Source organism: Arachis hypogaea, chromosome 14 (assembly GCF_003086295.3).
Source record: "Arachis hypogaea cultivar Tifrunner chromosome 14, arahy.Tifrunner.gnm2.J5K5, whole genome shotgun sequence".
Lineage (NCBI taxonomy): Eukaryota > Viridiplantae > Streptophyta > Magnoliopsida > Fabales > Fabaceae > Arachis > Arachis hypogaea.
The window spans coordinates 2,736,762-2,750,976 of NC_092049.1; the positions used below are offsets into that span (position 1 = coordinate 2,736,762).

The following is a 14,215-nucleotide window of genomic DNA, read 5'->3' on the forward strand; positions in this document are numbered from 1 at the left end:
TTGGGGGTAGGAGAAGGCTATTACTTCCTGAATACCGTTTGAATAGTGAGGAAGGGGAAAATTTTTTACTGCTAGGTCAAAGAAGGTGGGAGTGGGTGGGATGATTATGATGTTAGTAATTAAGATGATTAAAATTAGGATTTAGAAGGGCATGTATACGGATATACTGTGTTAGTAATCTAATTAGGCTAATTTTTAGGGTCTGTTGTTCATATTATTCAACAAGGTCATTGTCTACCTAGCATTCCCCATCAATAATAATTAAGACGTTTTTTTTCAGCATCAGTGGCACATGGGAAAATAACACTGGCAACACTTTTGGGCCACAGTTTTATTGCAGTGCGTTCCACATGCGTACCACTAACGGTGGCTTCCACTTGCAAGTTGCATCTCTTTTCTATAAACGGGAGTTGTATATTCTTCCTCTATATAGTGCTTATTGAAGTGGAAGGAAACATCAAAAACACAAGAATGGATTCAGAATATACCATTAGGTTTCAGAATTTCTGTTGCTTCATGATAGTTAGCTATATGCATTTAAGTACAACTGTATTCTCGCAAACAAATCATGCATACACATACACATGCAATGGTTCTATAGCTGAATGCAACCAAGAATATGAGATGTTGATGGAATCGGAAATAAGCCGACGATTTCTGGAGGAAAAGAAGTATATTTCTTATGGAGCTCTTGGCAGAGATAAACCAGCTTGCAACGGTGGTGAACGTGGCGAAGCTTACAGTAAAAATGAAGGGTGTCTTCCTCCCCCTTCAAACCCTGAAAATAGAGGTTGCTCAAAATACTATCGCTGTAGATCTGATTCTTAAGACTGCAATTTTATAGAAGGATCTTAATATTGTTGATGAAGCATGCATTCAAATAAAGTTTCTAATAGTCTACTTTCATCATCAATTGTTACATCTATGCTACTAATCTCACCTAGTAAAGGTTGTATGTTTCTCACTTTCATGTCCTTATGAATGAACTTGTTAGGTGTTCTGATCATTAGTTAAGATTAGCCTCTAGGGAGAGTTTGAGACCCAATATTGAATTAAGGTACCACTTGTATATCAGTATATGGCTAGAGACAATTTGGGAATATAATAGAATAATACCCCAATTCAGTCTCTAACAAATTTTTAGTTAGACACTAGTTTTCAACAATTTTTTAATCACCAATTTAATCCTTAAATTTTTATTTCGTTAGACAAGTCAGTCTCTATACTATTCGTCTATATGTAGAGACTGATCTAAAAATTTTAAAAATTTTTAGGGGAATGATATTTCTTCATTAAATAAAAGGGATTGATTTTTCTAACTCTTCTATCAAAATTTGACATATAGATTGGTTTTACTAACAAGAAAAAAGTTAGGAACTAATTTAGTAATTAAAATTTGTTGACTGAAAATTTGTTAGGGACTGATTTGGAATCTTACTCACAGTTCAGATCAGGGTGCTTTGGCAATGCTGCTATCATCTATACTGGATTTTGCTTCCTTGAAGCCACATGGGTTGGCTTTTTCCTTTCTCCAAATCCTATATCAACTATTTATTTCTTTAGATAACTATTAACAAGAAGCTTTCATGCCTGTTCCGAATTGCATTCAATGGAACTTGTCAACTTGGAAATAAATGCTAGAGATGAATGAATGACTAGATTTGTATTACCCAATAAAAACGAACATTCCAAGGAAACCAACAACAGTATAAGCAAGAGCAGCATGAAAATGAGGGATGATATTCTCTACAAAATAAAAGAGCACAAAGTTTCAAATAATCATTACAAAAACTCGTCCAGCAATATTAATCCCTCAATTGGACATAAACATACAAAATGTACCCTAGACTCCCTTCCAACAGCCCCCTTTCCAGCTTCATCCATTACAAACTCTAGAAAAAAATGCAGTGGTCATGTGCAGATTTTCCAATTTGAACCAGGGAAAAAAAAAAAAAAAAAAAATTATGGATAGTTTGATTGAAGGAAGAAAATACCAGTATTACTTGGGTTTAAGCCTCCACACTTCTCGCACATTAGATGAACCGTCTGTGATTTCAGCAACCAGACTACTAGCCATCACGCCTGCTCAAATAAAGGGCACTCATGAAATCACAACAGCTTAATAAGTGGAAAGAGGAATGAGCAATGAACCAGTAAATATATCATGATGAAGATGGCATAGCATGCTTGATAATTCCCATTGCGCAATATGATCAAACTTTTGATACTACAAGAGGATATGAAATTCACAATTCTAAGATTAGGTGCCAAATAATAACTCAGACATAAGACTCCTTGTATGCGTGTAATTAGGATGGAAACCTAGGGGTGCGTTTGGATTGTCTTTTCACTGTTTTTTATTTTCAGAATTTTGTGAAGGAAAAAGAGAAAACAGGATTTTATTGTTTTTCCTGATTTCTCTTTTTCCTTCACAAAATCCAAAAAACAAAAAATACTAAGAATGAAAACAAAATGAAAACGCAAACCAAATGCACCCTAATAATATTTCAATAAATTAGTAGGGCTGTTATTATTATGAGTTGTTTGCATCAATGACTATTTTAATTTTTAAATTTTAGAACTGCTGAGTAACAAGATATACAAGATCAGAATAATTTTATTGCACTGATACAAAGTATTGGCGTCCCTGAATAATTTTAGAGGATTGGCACAACTGAATTGAGGACATATAAATTTTAAGTTTCTCAATAAACTAAGAAATGTAAAGATGCTCACCATCTTTCTCAACCACAGACAGAAAACGCCGAGTTCCACCACCTACTCCAAAATAATATTTCTTTGCGGCAAAATACAAAGTCCCATCAGGATGTCGGAGGCACTGTTAATAATTCAATAGATAAGAAAACCAATATGTTTATAATTAAAAAAATATACATAATTACACAAACAGAAAACGAACTTAAAGTACGTTGCAATGACTCGCCATAGAAAACTGTTGCTTTAGTTAATGACAAAGACTTTGCCTCAATGTGTTACAGAAGGTATAATTATGTATTTGTTGTAATATCAGCAAAAATATCTGAAGTTTTAACCTCAAAAGTCGCACATACATAATAGGTTCCAATCTTATATTAACAGCAACAACAACAAAACCTTATCCCACTAATGGTGTCGGCTACATGGATCAAATAACGTCATTGTGCCTTATCATGTATCATATCTACAGTAAGATCATTCACTCATAGATCTCGTGTATAAAACATACCTTCTTGATAAGATTATAGAGATTTTGGAGACTGTTGATTGAGTAAACTGTCTCTGCCATTAGAATAAAGTCATAACCAGCATTTTGATTGTCTTCTACATGTGTAGCAACATAAGGAAGCAGCTTATCAACTTCATTCCAGTCACCAGCATAAAAATGAACGTCTATCTTGTCACAATTTGTCAAGTTTGATGACAGTGGATGAGACTTATTGGAAAGATTTGAATTTAAATTGGGAATGGTGAGGCAACGTAGAACCTCAGCATTGAAGTCTTGAAAATGTACAGCAGCTGCCCCCTTAAGCAACCAGAAGAAATACATTATTATGTTTTCTGAATTAAAGGACTCTGATGCAGTGCAAGTTAATCATAGACTCACCTCAAACAATGCAAAGATTCCAGGCAGTCCATGACCACATCCAAGCTGAAAATACAATACAGAAACTGAGAGAGAGTAGGATAGCTTACACCAAAAGATATGCCTTATGCATGTCTTATTAATTAACTTCTATAAAAACTATAGATTTCTGAGAGAAAACCAGACTAGGCTCAAATGATCAGGTTGTCAAGTTCGCAGTTCCTAAGAACGGACAAGGGAGCTAGGAACGTAAAGCATAGGATCATAACACAAATGCTTCTACCTATTCATACACAGTAATATATATCAGTATATATGTACTTATGCAAAATAAAAAAAAACTGTGATATATCTAAATATATTTCATATATTTGTTTCAAAATTATTATTCATGTGAGTTTGTATTCTTTTTTACCAAAAACAAGTTAGCCATATATCAAAACAAAACAAACAACAAACATGCAGAAAAACAATAAAATTCTGAACGGGGAAGAAAAACACCAGATTGCAAAAATACATCTAGGAAGACGAACAGAACAGTAAGAACTGAAGGACAGCAAAGCAAGGTCATCTTCCTCATGGGTCCCCGTTGCACCTCAGCCATTAGGATCGTCACAGATCCCATCAATTATACTCCATCCTGCCACGGTGTCACCACCCCGGTTAAGTTGCATCCCGAGACACGTGGCAAGTTGCAGCTCCAACAACATCAAGCACCAATCAGTTCAAACTTGCTCTCTCTCTCTCTCTCTCTTGCAGCAGCAAGTAGGTACTGTGGTTCATTAAGGTAAAATTGGGGATTTGATACATTTAGATTGGGGAAAGGCCAGCAGGCTGGGGTTTTGTGCTCCCTACCCTGGCCGAACATCCAAAAATGAATGAAAAATCCAGAGTAAGTGTTGAGAACTGTGTTCTACATGTGATTTTGACAACCATGCAAAATATTGTGTATGCCAGGAAGAAAGGGGTGATTGGTCCAAGGCCAAAGGCTGAGAAATGAGATAAAGAAAGGAGTCCATTACTAGCTCACAAGGAGTGTGAAGGTATTGACTGTATATGAAGGAAGGGTATATGCAGCACTGAGGGAGAGGGAATTAGTTAGACTGCCAGTCAGTGAGTTACATTTCCAAAACAAATTAGCATAAATATTTTCATATATCTATTTTATGTTACTTTGTTTTCTACTCTGAGTCTCTGATCTCATTGTGGCAATGTGTAATATACACCACAGTATTTGATTTAAGCACAATTCAAGTGTCTTCAATTGATAGATTTTCGGAAAAGTAAATTTTATGGGATAGGATTTAGACCTTTGACCTCTATTTAGTGTAAATATCATAATCTTTCTAGAGAAATTTCCCTCTCCGATATTTTAAAGAATTGGAAACTTATGCTTTTTAGTTATCTTTTCCTTTTGTTTGTTTTCTACTCCTCTTGTAAACAGGATGTGGTATATCCCCTAGTCCCGTAATCTTGCATTAAAAAAATTCGTTCGCTTCACTTATAACCCTACCACTAAACACAACAACACTAACAATGATTGTGTTGAAGGAATAGAAGCAATGTATTCCAAGTACTACAAAAGATGTATGCCGCAATGATATTTTACAATAACATTCAGTGCAGAATCAAGACAACTAAATTCATAAAGGGGGAAGCCCACCTCTAACACTCGCTTGCCGCCAAACGAGATAAGCCCACTTTTGATATCACAACGAAGGGCTTTAATCAGATCAAGCGAACCTTCCCACAGCTTCAAACCCCCTAGAATCCACAGCCAAACATTTTTGGTAACCAAAGTGAACAAACACCGAAACTGCTTTATTAGCCAAACATGAAGATCAAGCAAGAAAAAATAAACAGAAATGCAAGGAACAAAATGTCACTACCTTCATATTTGCCAGGAACTAAGTCAGAGTTAGATAAACCAAAAACTTGTTGGGTATTCACTCGGCCCTGACAATAGTACATACGAAACAAATTCATCCACAGAAATCACATAACAATTAAAAAACTAAGCAACAATCTCACTTCTAAAATCCTAGGATCATGTTTGGATTTCATATAAAAAAATTAAAAAGAAAACTCTTCCTTTAATAACAAATAAGATAAGATAACCCAAATCCAAATACAAATAACGAATTGTAAACAAAGAAAGAAACTTTACCTTGAGCAAAGTAATTCCATCTAAATTTACTGATTCCACACTGTGTTTGACGGAAGAATGAACCTATTTGGATGAAAAAAATCCCCTTTGAAGAAACGGCACCATTTCAAAGCAACCGTTATAAAGAAACAAAAGAAGGAAGAAAACCTCAGAGGGGAGAACTTCAACGCAAGGAGGAGGAGGTATAGAAGGTGCTTGTTGTGCAGGATCGTCGAAAATTCCAAAACCAGAAGCGGTGGAAGAGAATAATTGAAACGTTTCGAAACTTGGTTTCTGAACATTCTAAGAGAAATGATATTACAGCAATAATAATGATAGTAATCAGAGTAAGTGCAACGCATGAATTGAATTGAATTAAGTTGAGTGGTATGAAGAAGGAGTTATGAATTGAATAGTGACCTCAGAGTTTGAGTTGGTAGCCGCCATTTGTTGAGCTTCTTCAGTGATACCACAGTAGCTGGCGCGGTTCTGCTAAATAGAAATGCTTTTATTAAAAATTTAGAGTCAATTTCCGTCCGATCTCTGACAATTATTTCGAAAGCACAACGAGGTCTCTAAAAAAATATCTAATCCGACTTTTGATATTTTTTTTGGGACTCATTAATTTCTATGACAAAAAAATTAATATTAATGTTTTTTGGCACAGAAATTTTTTCGTGACTAATTTTTTTTTATAGAGGTAGAAGTGATGATATATCTTAATATTGTAATTTTTTGTGTTTTTTAAAACTGTAAAAGTAGACAAATCGAAGGATCCGATTTCTGTACCTAAAATTTTTTAATTTTTTTTAAACACAAATCGAACGGTCCAATTTGTGAAGATTTGTGTACCTTTCACAAATCGGATGGTCCGATTTGTGTATCTCTCACAAATCGGACAGTCCGATTTCTGCTTTTCTAGTTAAACGATTCCATATATGAGTATAACACCCTAACAATCTACATTTAAAAAAAATACCACTACTACTTCAATATTAAAAATAAAAAATTTAAATTTTGTTGTCTTTTTAAAATAATTGTCAGGAATCAAATTGAATTTTTTTTTGTCAAAAATTTTGTCTTTCGAAATAATTATTAAAGACTGTTTTAAATTTTTCTCTATATAAGAGACCTCCTTCTTGAGTGTACACTGACACTCGAACAAAATATTTTAAAACGTCTTTTAATAAGAATATTTCATCCTATTAATCAATTAGATTATTATATATTAAATTTTTAATATACGATATAAATTAAAAATGTTATTATTATTAAAAAATATTATTATATTTTAAAATTATTATTTTAATTTTAATATTAATTTTTAATTTATTTAAAATTAAATTTTTAATAAAAATTTTATTAGAGGATTATTCTTCAAAGAAATCGATCTTAAAAAAATCAATCTCTAGTCATTATCCATCTGATACCTACACTGGTCATGAAAGAAATTAATTTCTAGTCTACTAAAAAACAAGATCTTGTTTTTGAAATAATCGTAAGTCATATTAGTCTTTTTTTTATTTGAAAAAATAGTTTCATTAGTCCAAAATTTTGGAAACATTTGAAAAAAAGTACAAAAAAACTTTTTTTGTGAAATCATATAAATCAGAAGTGTAAACTTCGAAACAAGCATAGAATAAATCGTCAACTTTTTACATAATCATAATAAATATAATTTTAAGACTCAAATTTTATGGTAAAGTTTTGTGTGTGAAAAAAAGTCGTCTTCACTTAGAAAAGGTTAACACTTTTAAGTTTTTTATTTTGGAGTATGTGGAAGAAAGGAGCGCGGGCGGCGCAACATGTGAAGGAGAGAGATAGTGGGTAACACGAATGAAGAATGAAGAAGGAAGCGGGAGAAAGGTGATGGTGGAAAGAGATAAAAAAAAAAAAAAAAAAAAAAGAGAAATGTAAAAGGGATTAGAGTTAGGGTTACCATAAGGTTAAAATTAAAATTTAATGAAAAAAGAAGGAACAAAAGTGAAAAGTTATGTGTCTTAAGAGTTGTGTTTTAGGATAAAGAAGAGATACTAAAGACACGTATTTGAGTATAGTTAATTGGTATTTCATAATTGTTTTGGTATAACTAAGTTGGATTAGTTTAGTAGTTAACTCACTAGTTTTCTTAAACAAGTGTTAAAAAGTTTGAATTTTATTTTGTGCATGAAATAATTTATTGGATAGCGACAAACCTTTAAATAAAGCGTCGATTCACGATGAATTAATCATTAACTTGTTAGGTTGGAGAATATGTGGAGGAAGAATTGTTTTGGTATTTATTTTGACAATTAATCTTTTTTTATATACACATTTATTTTAATAGACAACCTAATGGTTGATTTTGTTAATATCTTTTGAAAGGAGTAAGGTTGAAATAGTTAGAATCGATAGTTAGAATCTGTTTATAGTTGATAAAGACAGTTAGGAGTAGCCTGTATAGTAGGTAATCAGTCATAGCACTTGTAGAGCATATATAAGAAGAATAACTCTCTCACTGTAATAATATACAATAATAATACACTTACACTCTAGAAGTCTCTCTCATACTTTTTCGGGATAAGTATTGTTTTGGTCCCTCACGTTGAGGGTCGGAATCGAACCCGTCCCCGATCTAATTTTCGATTTAGAATCATCCTTAACGTTTTTTTTTTCGTATTAAAATCGTCCTTTTTAATTTTTATTCCTAAACTACCCTTCCTTTTTAATAAAATTTAAAAAATTAAAAAAAAATAAAACACAGTTAGGGTGGGGGGAGGGGAGACAGGGAGGGAAAGACCGGGGGTGGGGTGGGGTGGATGGTGGTGGGAAGGGGAGACCGGAGGGTGGGGGAGGGGGAAGGGGAGAGGGGAGACCGAAGGGTGGGGGAGGGGGAGACCGGGGGTGAGGTGGGGTGGATGGTGGTGGGAAGGGGAGACCGAAGGGTGGGGGAGGGGGAGACCGGGGGTGAGGTGGGGGTGGGGTGGGGGTGGATGGTGGTGGGAAGGGGAGACCGGAGGGGTGGGGGAGGGGGGAAGGGGAGACGGAGACGGGGAGGGGGAGAGGGGAAGGGGAGGAGGGGGGTAGGGGAGGGGGAGGCGGGAAGGGGTTTTATTTTTTTGTTTTAATTTTTTAAATTTTATTAAAAAGGAAGGGTAGTTTAGGAATAAAAATTAAAAAGGACGATTTTAATACGAAAAAAAAAACGTTAAGGATGATTCTAAATCGAAAATTAGATCGGGGACGGGTTCGATTCTGACCCTCAACGTGAGAGACCAAAACAATACTTATCCCTACTTTTTCTCTGTTCTTACACTATAGTTGGGGTCTTATATCTTTGATGGTATCAGAGGTTCAAATCCACAGCAATGGCGAAATCAAAAAGTAAAAAAGTTCAAGCGTTCACTAATCCAATAAGAATCAAACTCGATGGAGATAACTTCTTGCCATGAAAAGATCAGGTTGAAGGCACCGTTGAAGGATATGAACTAATAATAGAAGAAGATAAGAAGAATGGAAAGCTATTGGCAGAGTACAAGATTTGGGAAAGACAAGATACGCTAGTGAAAACATGGCTTCTTGCATCGATAACTCCCTCACTCATAGCTAGAATGGTTGGATGCACATACCCTCATAAGATTTGGAAAATGTTAGAGACATTCTTTGCTTCACAAAGTAGGACAAAAGAAAATTAATTGAGAATAAGTTGAGCAACATCAAGAAAAAAGGCGCAATGTGTGAATATTTGTTGGAAATAAAGAGAACAGTGGATGCGTTAATTTCAACAGAAATTCATATGAATGAAACAGAATGTGTGAATGCGATCTTGAGAGGGTTGTCTGAAGAGTACAACCCATTTATTACAATGCTCAATGCAAGGGAAACTCCAGTTACAGTAGATGTTTTTGAATTTATGCTTCTTGCTCAAGAGGAGTGCGTTGAGAAATTTAGAAGGTCAAAATTCATGGTGCAAGAAGATGTAGCATAAAGAAGGTACAACAGTGAAGGATTTGGTAGAGAAAATAGTGGACATTGAAGCCCAGTGATGGTTATAATAGAAGAACCGGTAGAGGTTATATGAATAATAATAATAATAATAGTTACCAGAATTTTCGAGGCAGAGGTAGAAGTTATGGTGCCTCAAGAGGAAGAGGCAGATCTTTTCAAGAAAGGCCTACATGTCAAGTGTGTTAAAAGTTTGGCCACTCAGCTTTGGAATGTTGGCATAGGTTCAATAAAGAATTCGCTGGTTTTGGCTCGCACTTTAAAACTGAAGCAAATCTTACAACCACAGATGCATTTGGGGCTCCTTCAACGGTGTTTGATCCAAATTGGTACCCTGATTCAGGCGCCACACACCATATGACTCCAGATGCTTCTCAGTTCACAGAGTGTCATCCATATAGAGGCAGTGAGCAAGTGCAAGTTAGGAATGGTAACTCTTTACACATTGCAAATATTGGTAGCTCTTTACTTAAGCCATTTTCTACTTCAAACTATTTTAAACTGAAAAGACTTATGCATGTCCCAGATTTAACCAAGAATCTACTTAGTGTTCATAAATTTGTGTGTGATAATAATGTTTGGATTGAATTTCACCCTAATACTTGTTATGTAAAATGTCAGGATTCCAAGGAAACACTTCTCCAAGAAATTGTTGATCATGACGTCTACGCATTTGGACCAAATCACAAAAACTTACCTGCTGCACATATCACCACTGTCAAAGAGAATGCTAATTTTCGACTTTGGCACCTAAGATTAGGTCACCCCTTTAATAATGTCTTGGCATGAGTCTTTAAGTCTTGCGATATTCCCTTTAAAGTTCCTGATTTGTTTTGTAATTCTTGTTGTATCGGGAAGTTTCAACAACTCCCCTTTCCTATTTTCACATCTAGATATCATAATCTATTAGAGTATACACATATATTTGGGGACCCTCTCCGATTCCATCAATAAATGGTTCTCGTTATTACATTCACTTTTTTTATGCATATTCTAAATTCACTTGGATATACTTATTGCACCACAAATCACAAGTATGTGCAATCTTTATGTAGCTTAAGATAATGGTGGAGCTCCAATTAGGTGTAAAGATTAAACAAATTCAGTTTGACAATGCAAAGGAATATGTTGCTTTAACTAAATCTCTCAGTGATGAAGGTATCCAACACAGGTTTTCATGCCCCTATGTTCATGAACAAAACGGCAGCGCAGAACAGAAGCACATACACATCACCACTATGGGTCTAACCTTGTTGGAAGAGGCAGGTTTGCTTATGAAGTTCTGGGGAGAGGCATTTGTAACTTCTGCTTACTTAATCAACTTGCTGCCCTCTGCTACCTTGAAATTTACCTCACCAAGCCAGAAACTGTTTGGCAAGACTCAGTCCCTAAATATGATGAAAGTTTTCAGTTGCTTATGCTTTCCCAGTACAAGACCTTACAATAAAACCAAGTTGTAGTTCCATTCTGAAGCATGTGTGTATCTCGGGCCTGCTCCATAATATATAGGCTTCAAGTGTCTGACAAGAACTGGTCGTATCATTATCACAAGGAATGTTAATTTTGAAGAAAAAGTGTTTTCCTTCAAAGATCCCAGCTATGGCTTCATTTCATCATTACCCAAACCTGCTCTTCCACCCACACCTATACCCTCTATTTCTCCTATTCCAAAATTGCCTCTCACAAACTCTCAATCTGAACCAACACCCCTAACACCAATTCAACCATCTACTTCAACATCACTTTTTCCAACTCAGCTCTTACTTAACCAACCCTCTCCACCCCACAGCCCACAACCTTCAACAAACTATCCAACCTCAAGTCATTCAAAATGCTCACCCCATGCTCACAAGAGCTAAGAGTGGAACCTTGAAACCAAGATTATTTGCAGCTGAGCTCAAGCCACTAGAACCAAAATCTGCAAAAGAAGCCCTCACTATTTCTTATTGGAAGCAAGCCATGGACAAAGAATACGCTGTCTTAATGAGAAATCACACTTGGGATATTGTCGAATTACCGCCTCAACGAAAAGCAACCGGAAACAAATGGGTCTTTCGTGTAAAATATCACCCTGCTGGTTCGGTCAATAAGTACAAGGGCCGACTTGTTGCTCAGGGCTTTCATCAGTGACTCAGTATTGACTTTAAAGAGACATTCAACTCTATAATTCATCCTACAACAATAAGAATTTTGCTCACTCTTGCTCTCTCTAATAATTGGCCAATCAAACAATTGAATGTCAATAATGCTTTCCTTAATGGAGAGGTTGGTGAAGAAGTTTATATGAAGCAGTCGTTTGGTTATGAAGTAGGAAATTCTAATATGGTATGCAAGCTCACAAGGTCGTTGTACGGGCTAAAACAAGCTCCCAGGGTGTGGTTCCTTAAGCTCAAAGGGGCGCTACAGAAACTTGGCTTTACAGCCACCAAATCTGATGTTTCACTCCTCTATAAAGCTATACCAACAACCACAATTTTCATTCTCCTTTATGTCGATGACATCATTATCACTGAAACTTTAGCTAGTGCAATTTCTGAGCTCATCAAATAGTTTAATGATAGCTTCTCACTGAAAAATAAGGGTAATCTTCACTACTTTCTTGAAAATGAAGTTCGGCTAGTTGAAAATGGTCTCTTGCTCACATAATCAAAGTACATCATGGACCTTTTAAAGAAGGCAAGTTTTGAAGATTGCAACCCTCTTCCCACTCCTATGACATTTAATTTAAAGCTCACATCCACTGCTGGTGACCTCTTAACAATCCGAGTCTCTATCAGTCCATTGTAGCCAGCTTGCAGTACCTTACTGTAACTAGGCCATAACTTACTTATCCAGTCAACAAGGTGTGTCAGTTCATGTGTAGCAACCACGCAAGCCTCACTGAAAAGCGGTCAAATAAATTTTGCGATACCTTCGAGGCACAACCACCTTGGGTCTCCATTTATAAAAGATGCAGAACTTCAAACTTACAGGATACACTAACTCAGATTGAGCCTCGGATATAGAGGATAGAAAGTCGACATCGAGGTTTTGTGTTTACTTGGGGCCAGATATTGTCTCTTAGTCATCGAAAAAGCAAGTCTCAGTTTTAAGAAGCAGTACCGAGGCCGAATATAAAGGGGTATGCAACCTAGCTATAAAGCTCTTAGCCATCAAGAAACTCTTGTTCGAAATTCGCATCGCACTTCCTGTTCCTATGATTTACTATGATAATCAAGGAGCTATCCAAATGGCTGCGAATCCATTCCAGCATTCATGGTCCAAGCGCTTCGAAATCAATCTATACTTTCTCAAGGATCATGTTGCAAAAGACAGGTTGCAAGTGCATCACATTCCCGAGTATGCTCAGGTGACAGATATCATAACAAAGGTTGTTTCGTCAACTAAGTTCTTAGAGTTTCGAAACAAACTTAGACTGCAGAGTTTAGCACCCTAAATTTAAGGGAGAATGAAATGAATAAGTTTGAGATAGTTAGAAGTGATAGTTAAAATCTGTTTATAATTGATAAAGCTAGTTAGGAGTAACCTGTATAGTAGATAATTAATGGGTTAAGTACGATTTTGGTCCCTAAGGTAGGGGCTGAAAATTTTTTTCGTCCTCAAACTTTTTTTTGCTACAAAATGGTCCCGAAAGTTTTACTTAGTTTTAAAATTGTCCTTTTTACTAAATTTATAATTTTTATTCCAAAAATACACCTAATTAAAAAAAATAAAAAATAAAAAGGAAAAAAAAGGGAACGGGTTAAGGGGAAAAGGGGGAGGGGGTCGCGCTTTGTTTGGGGGGGTTCCAGGGAAGGGAAGGGGGGAAGGGGGAGGGGAAGCGCCGCTGCTCCTCCCGCCGCCGCCGCTGCCGCTCCTCGTGTTCGGTCACACTAACGGGAGAGGGGAAGGGAAGGTGCCAAGGTAAGGAAGGGAATCACGCGAGGGAGAAGGGAGGCCGCTGTCGCACCGCGCTCGTCGCCGCCGTTGAGCCGCCTCGTCGTCGCCGTTCTGAGCTGCTTTGTCATCGCTAGATCTGCCACCGTGACGCTGACCGCGAAGAGAGAGAGAGATGCATGAGCTGAGGGTAGAGGAGGAGTGTCGCCGCCATCGCGCCAGCTGCCACCGCTGCCGTCCGTTGAACCCAATGCCGTCGCCGAAGCTCCTCTGCTGCTTCTCGTCCTGGATCTCGACACTGCTCGTCTCACGTCGTCGCTGCTCGCCGTTGCTCCTCGCCGCTAGGTTTCCAATTCTGATTCAGATTAACTTGATTATTCTGCTTCTGTTTCTGATTATTCTGCTTCTGTTCTAATTCTGATTTTGTTAATCACACTGTTATTGTTGACTCTGATTTTATCCTGGGTATTGATTCCATTGGTTTTCTTTTTCTATTTTTCTGTTTCTATTTTGATTCTGATTCTATTCTATTTCTCTGTTTTTCTGTTTTGATATGTTAAAATTTTATTGCTTTTGTATTCTTCTTTTATGTTTTGATTTTTTTATATTTGTTATTTGAAATTTTG

General features: G+C 36.4%; 2 protein-coding genes across 29 annotated transcripts; one reads left to right on the top strand and one right to left on the bottom strand.

Annotated features, from left to right (window-relative positions):
- Positions 1–457: 457 nt before the first annotated feature.
- LOC112740955 (uncharacterized) lies at positions 458–6,244 on the bottom strand. 28 transcript variants are annotated; one of them, XR_011870529.1, is made up of 13 exons: positions 6,150–6,244; positions 5,898–6,023; positions 5,751–5,813; positions 5,473–5,539; positions 5,247–5,347; positions 3,605–3,649; positions 3,227–3,523; positions 2,737–2,839; positions 1,995–2,082; positions 1,843–1,892; positions 1,671–1,746; positions 1,443–1,538; positions 458–778 (listed from the first exon to the last, which is right to left on the bottom strand). XR_011870529.1 is itself a non-coding variant. In XM_025789701.3 (12 exons), exons 1-11 carry the CDS (start codon positions 6,174–6,176, stop codon positions 1,476–1,478), a joined length of 1,047 nt encoding a protein of 348 aa, XP_025645486.1. In that variant the 5' UTR covers positions 6,177–6,244; the 3' UTR covers positions 458–778; positions 1,443–1,475. The 28 variants fall into 28 exon arrangements, 13 of the variants coding, with proteins under 13 accessions (XP_025645486.1, XP_025645484.1, XP_025645485.1 ...); XR_011870521.1 differs by having other exon boundaries at positions 5,898–6,032; XR_011870522.1 differs by having other exon boundaries at positions 1,439–1,538; positions 5,898–6,032.
- Positions 472–1,180, top strand: LOC112740957 (protein RALF-like 32). The gene has a single exon (XM_025789710.3). It carries the CDS (start codon positions 472–474, stop codon positions 826–828), a length of 357 nt encoding a protein of 118 aa, XP_025645495.1. The 3' UTR covers positions 829–1,180.
- Positions 6,245–14,215: the final 7,971 nt, after the last annotated feature.

Excerpts from the sequence above, each read along its gene's own strand:
- LOC112740957 (XM_025789710.3), top strand. The coding sequence starts at position 472 with ATGGATTCAGAATATACCATTAGGTTTCAGAATTTCTGTTGCTTCATG.
- LOC112740955 (XM_025789699.2), bottom strand. The coding sequence starts at position 6,176 with ATGGCGGCTACCAACTCAAACTCTGAG. Across the intron at positions 3,524-3,604 it reads GAATCTTTGCATTGTTTGAG|GGGGCAGCTGCTGTACATTT; the intron begins GTGAGTCTATGA and ends TGGTTGCTTAAG. Across the intron at positions 2,083-2,736 it reads GTCTGTGGTTGAGAAAGATG|GCGTGATGGCTAGTAGTCTG; the intron begins GTGAGCATCTTT and ends TTATTTGAGCAG.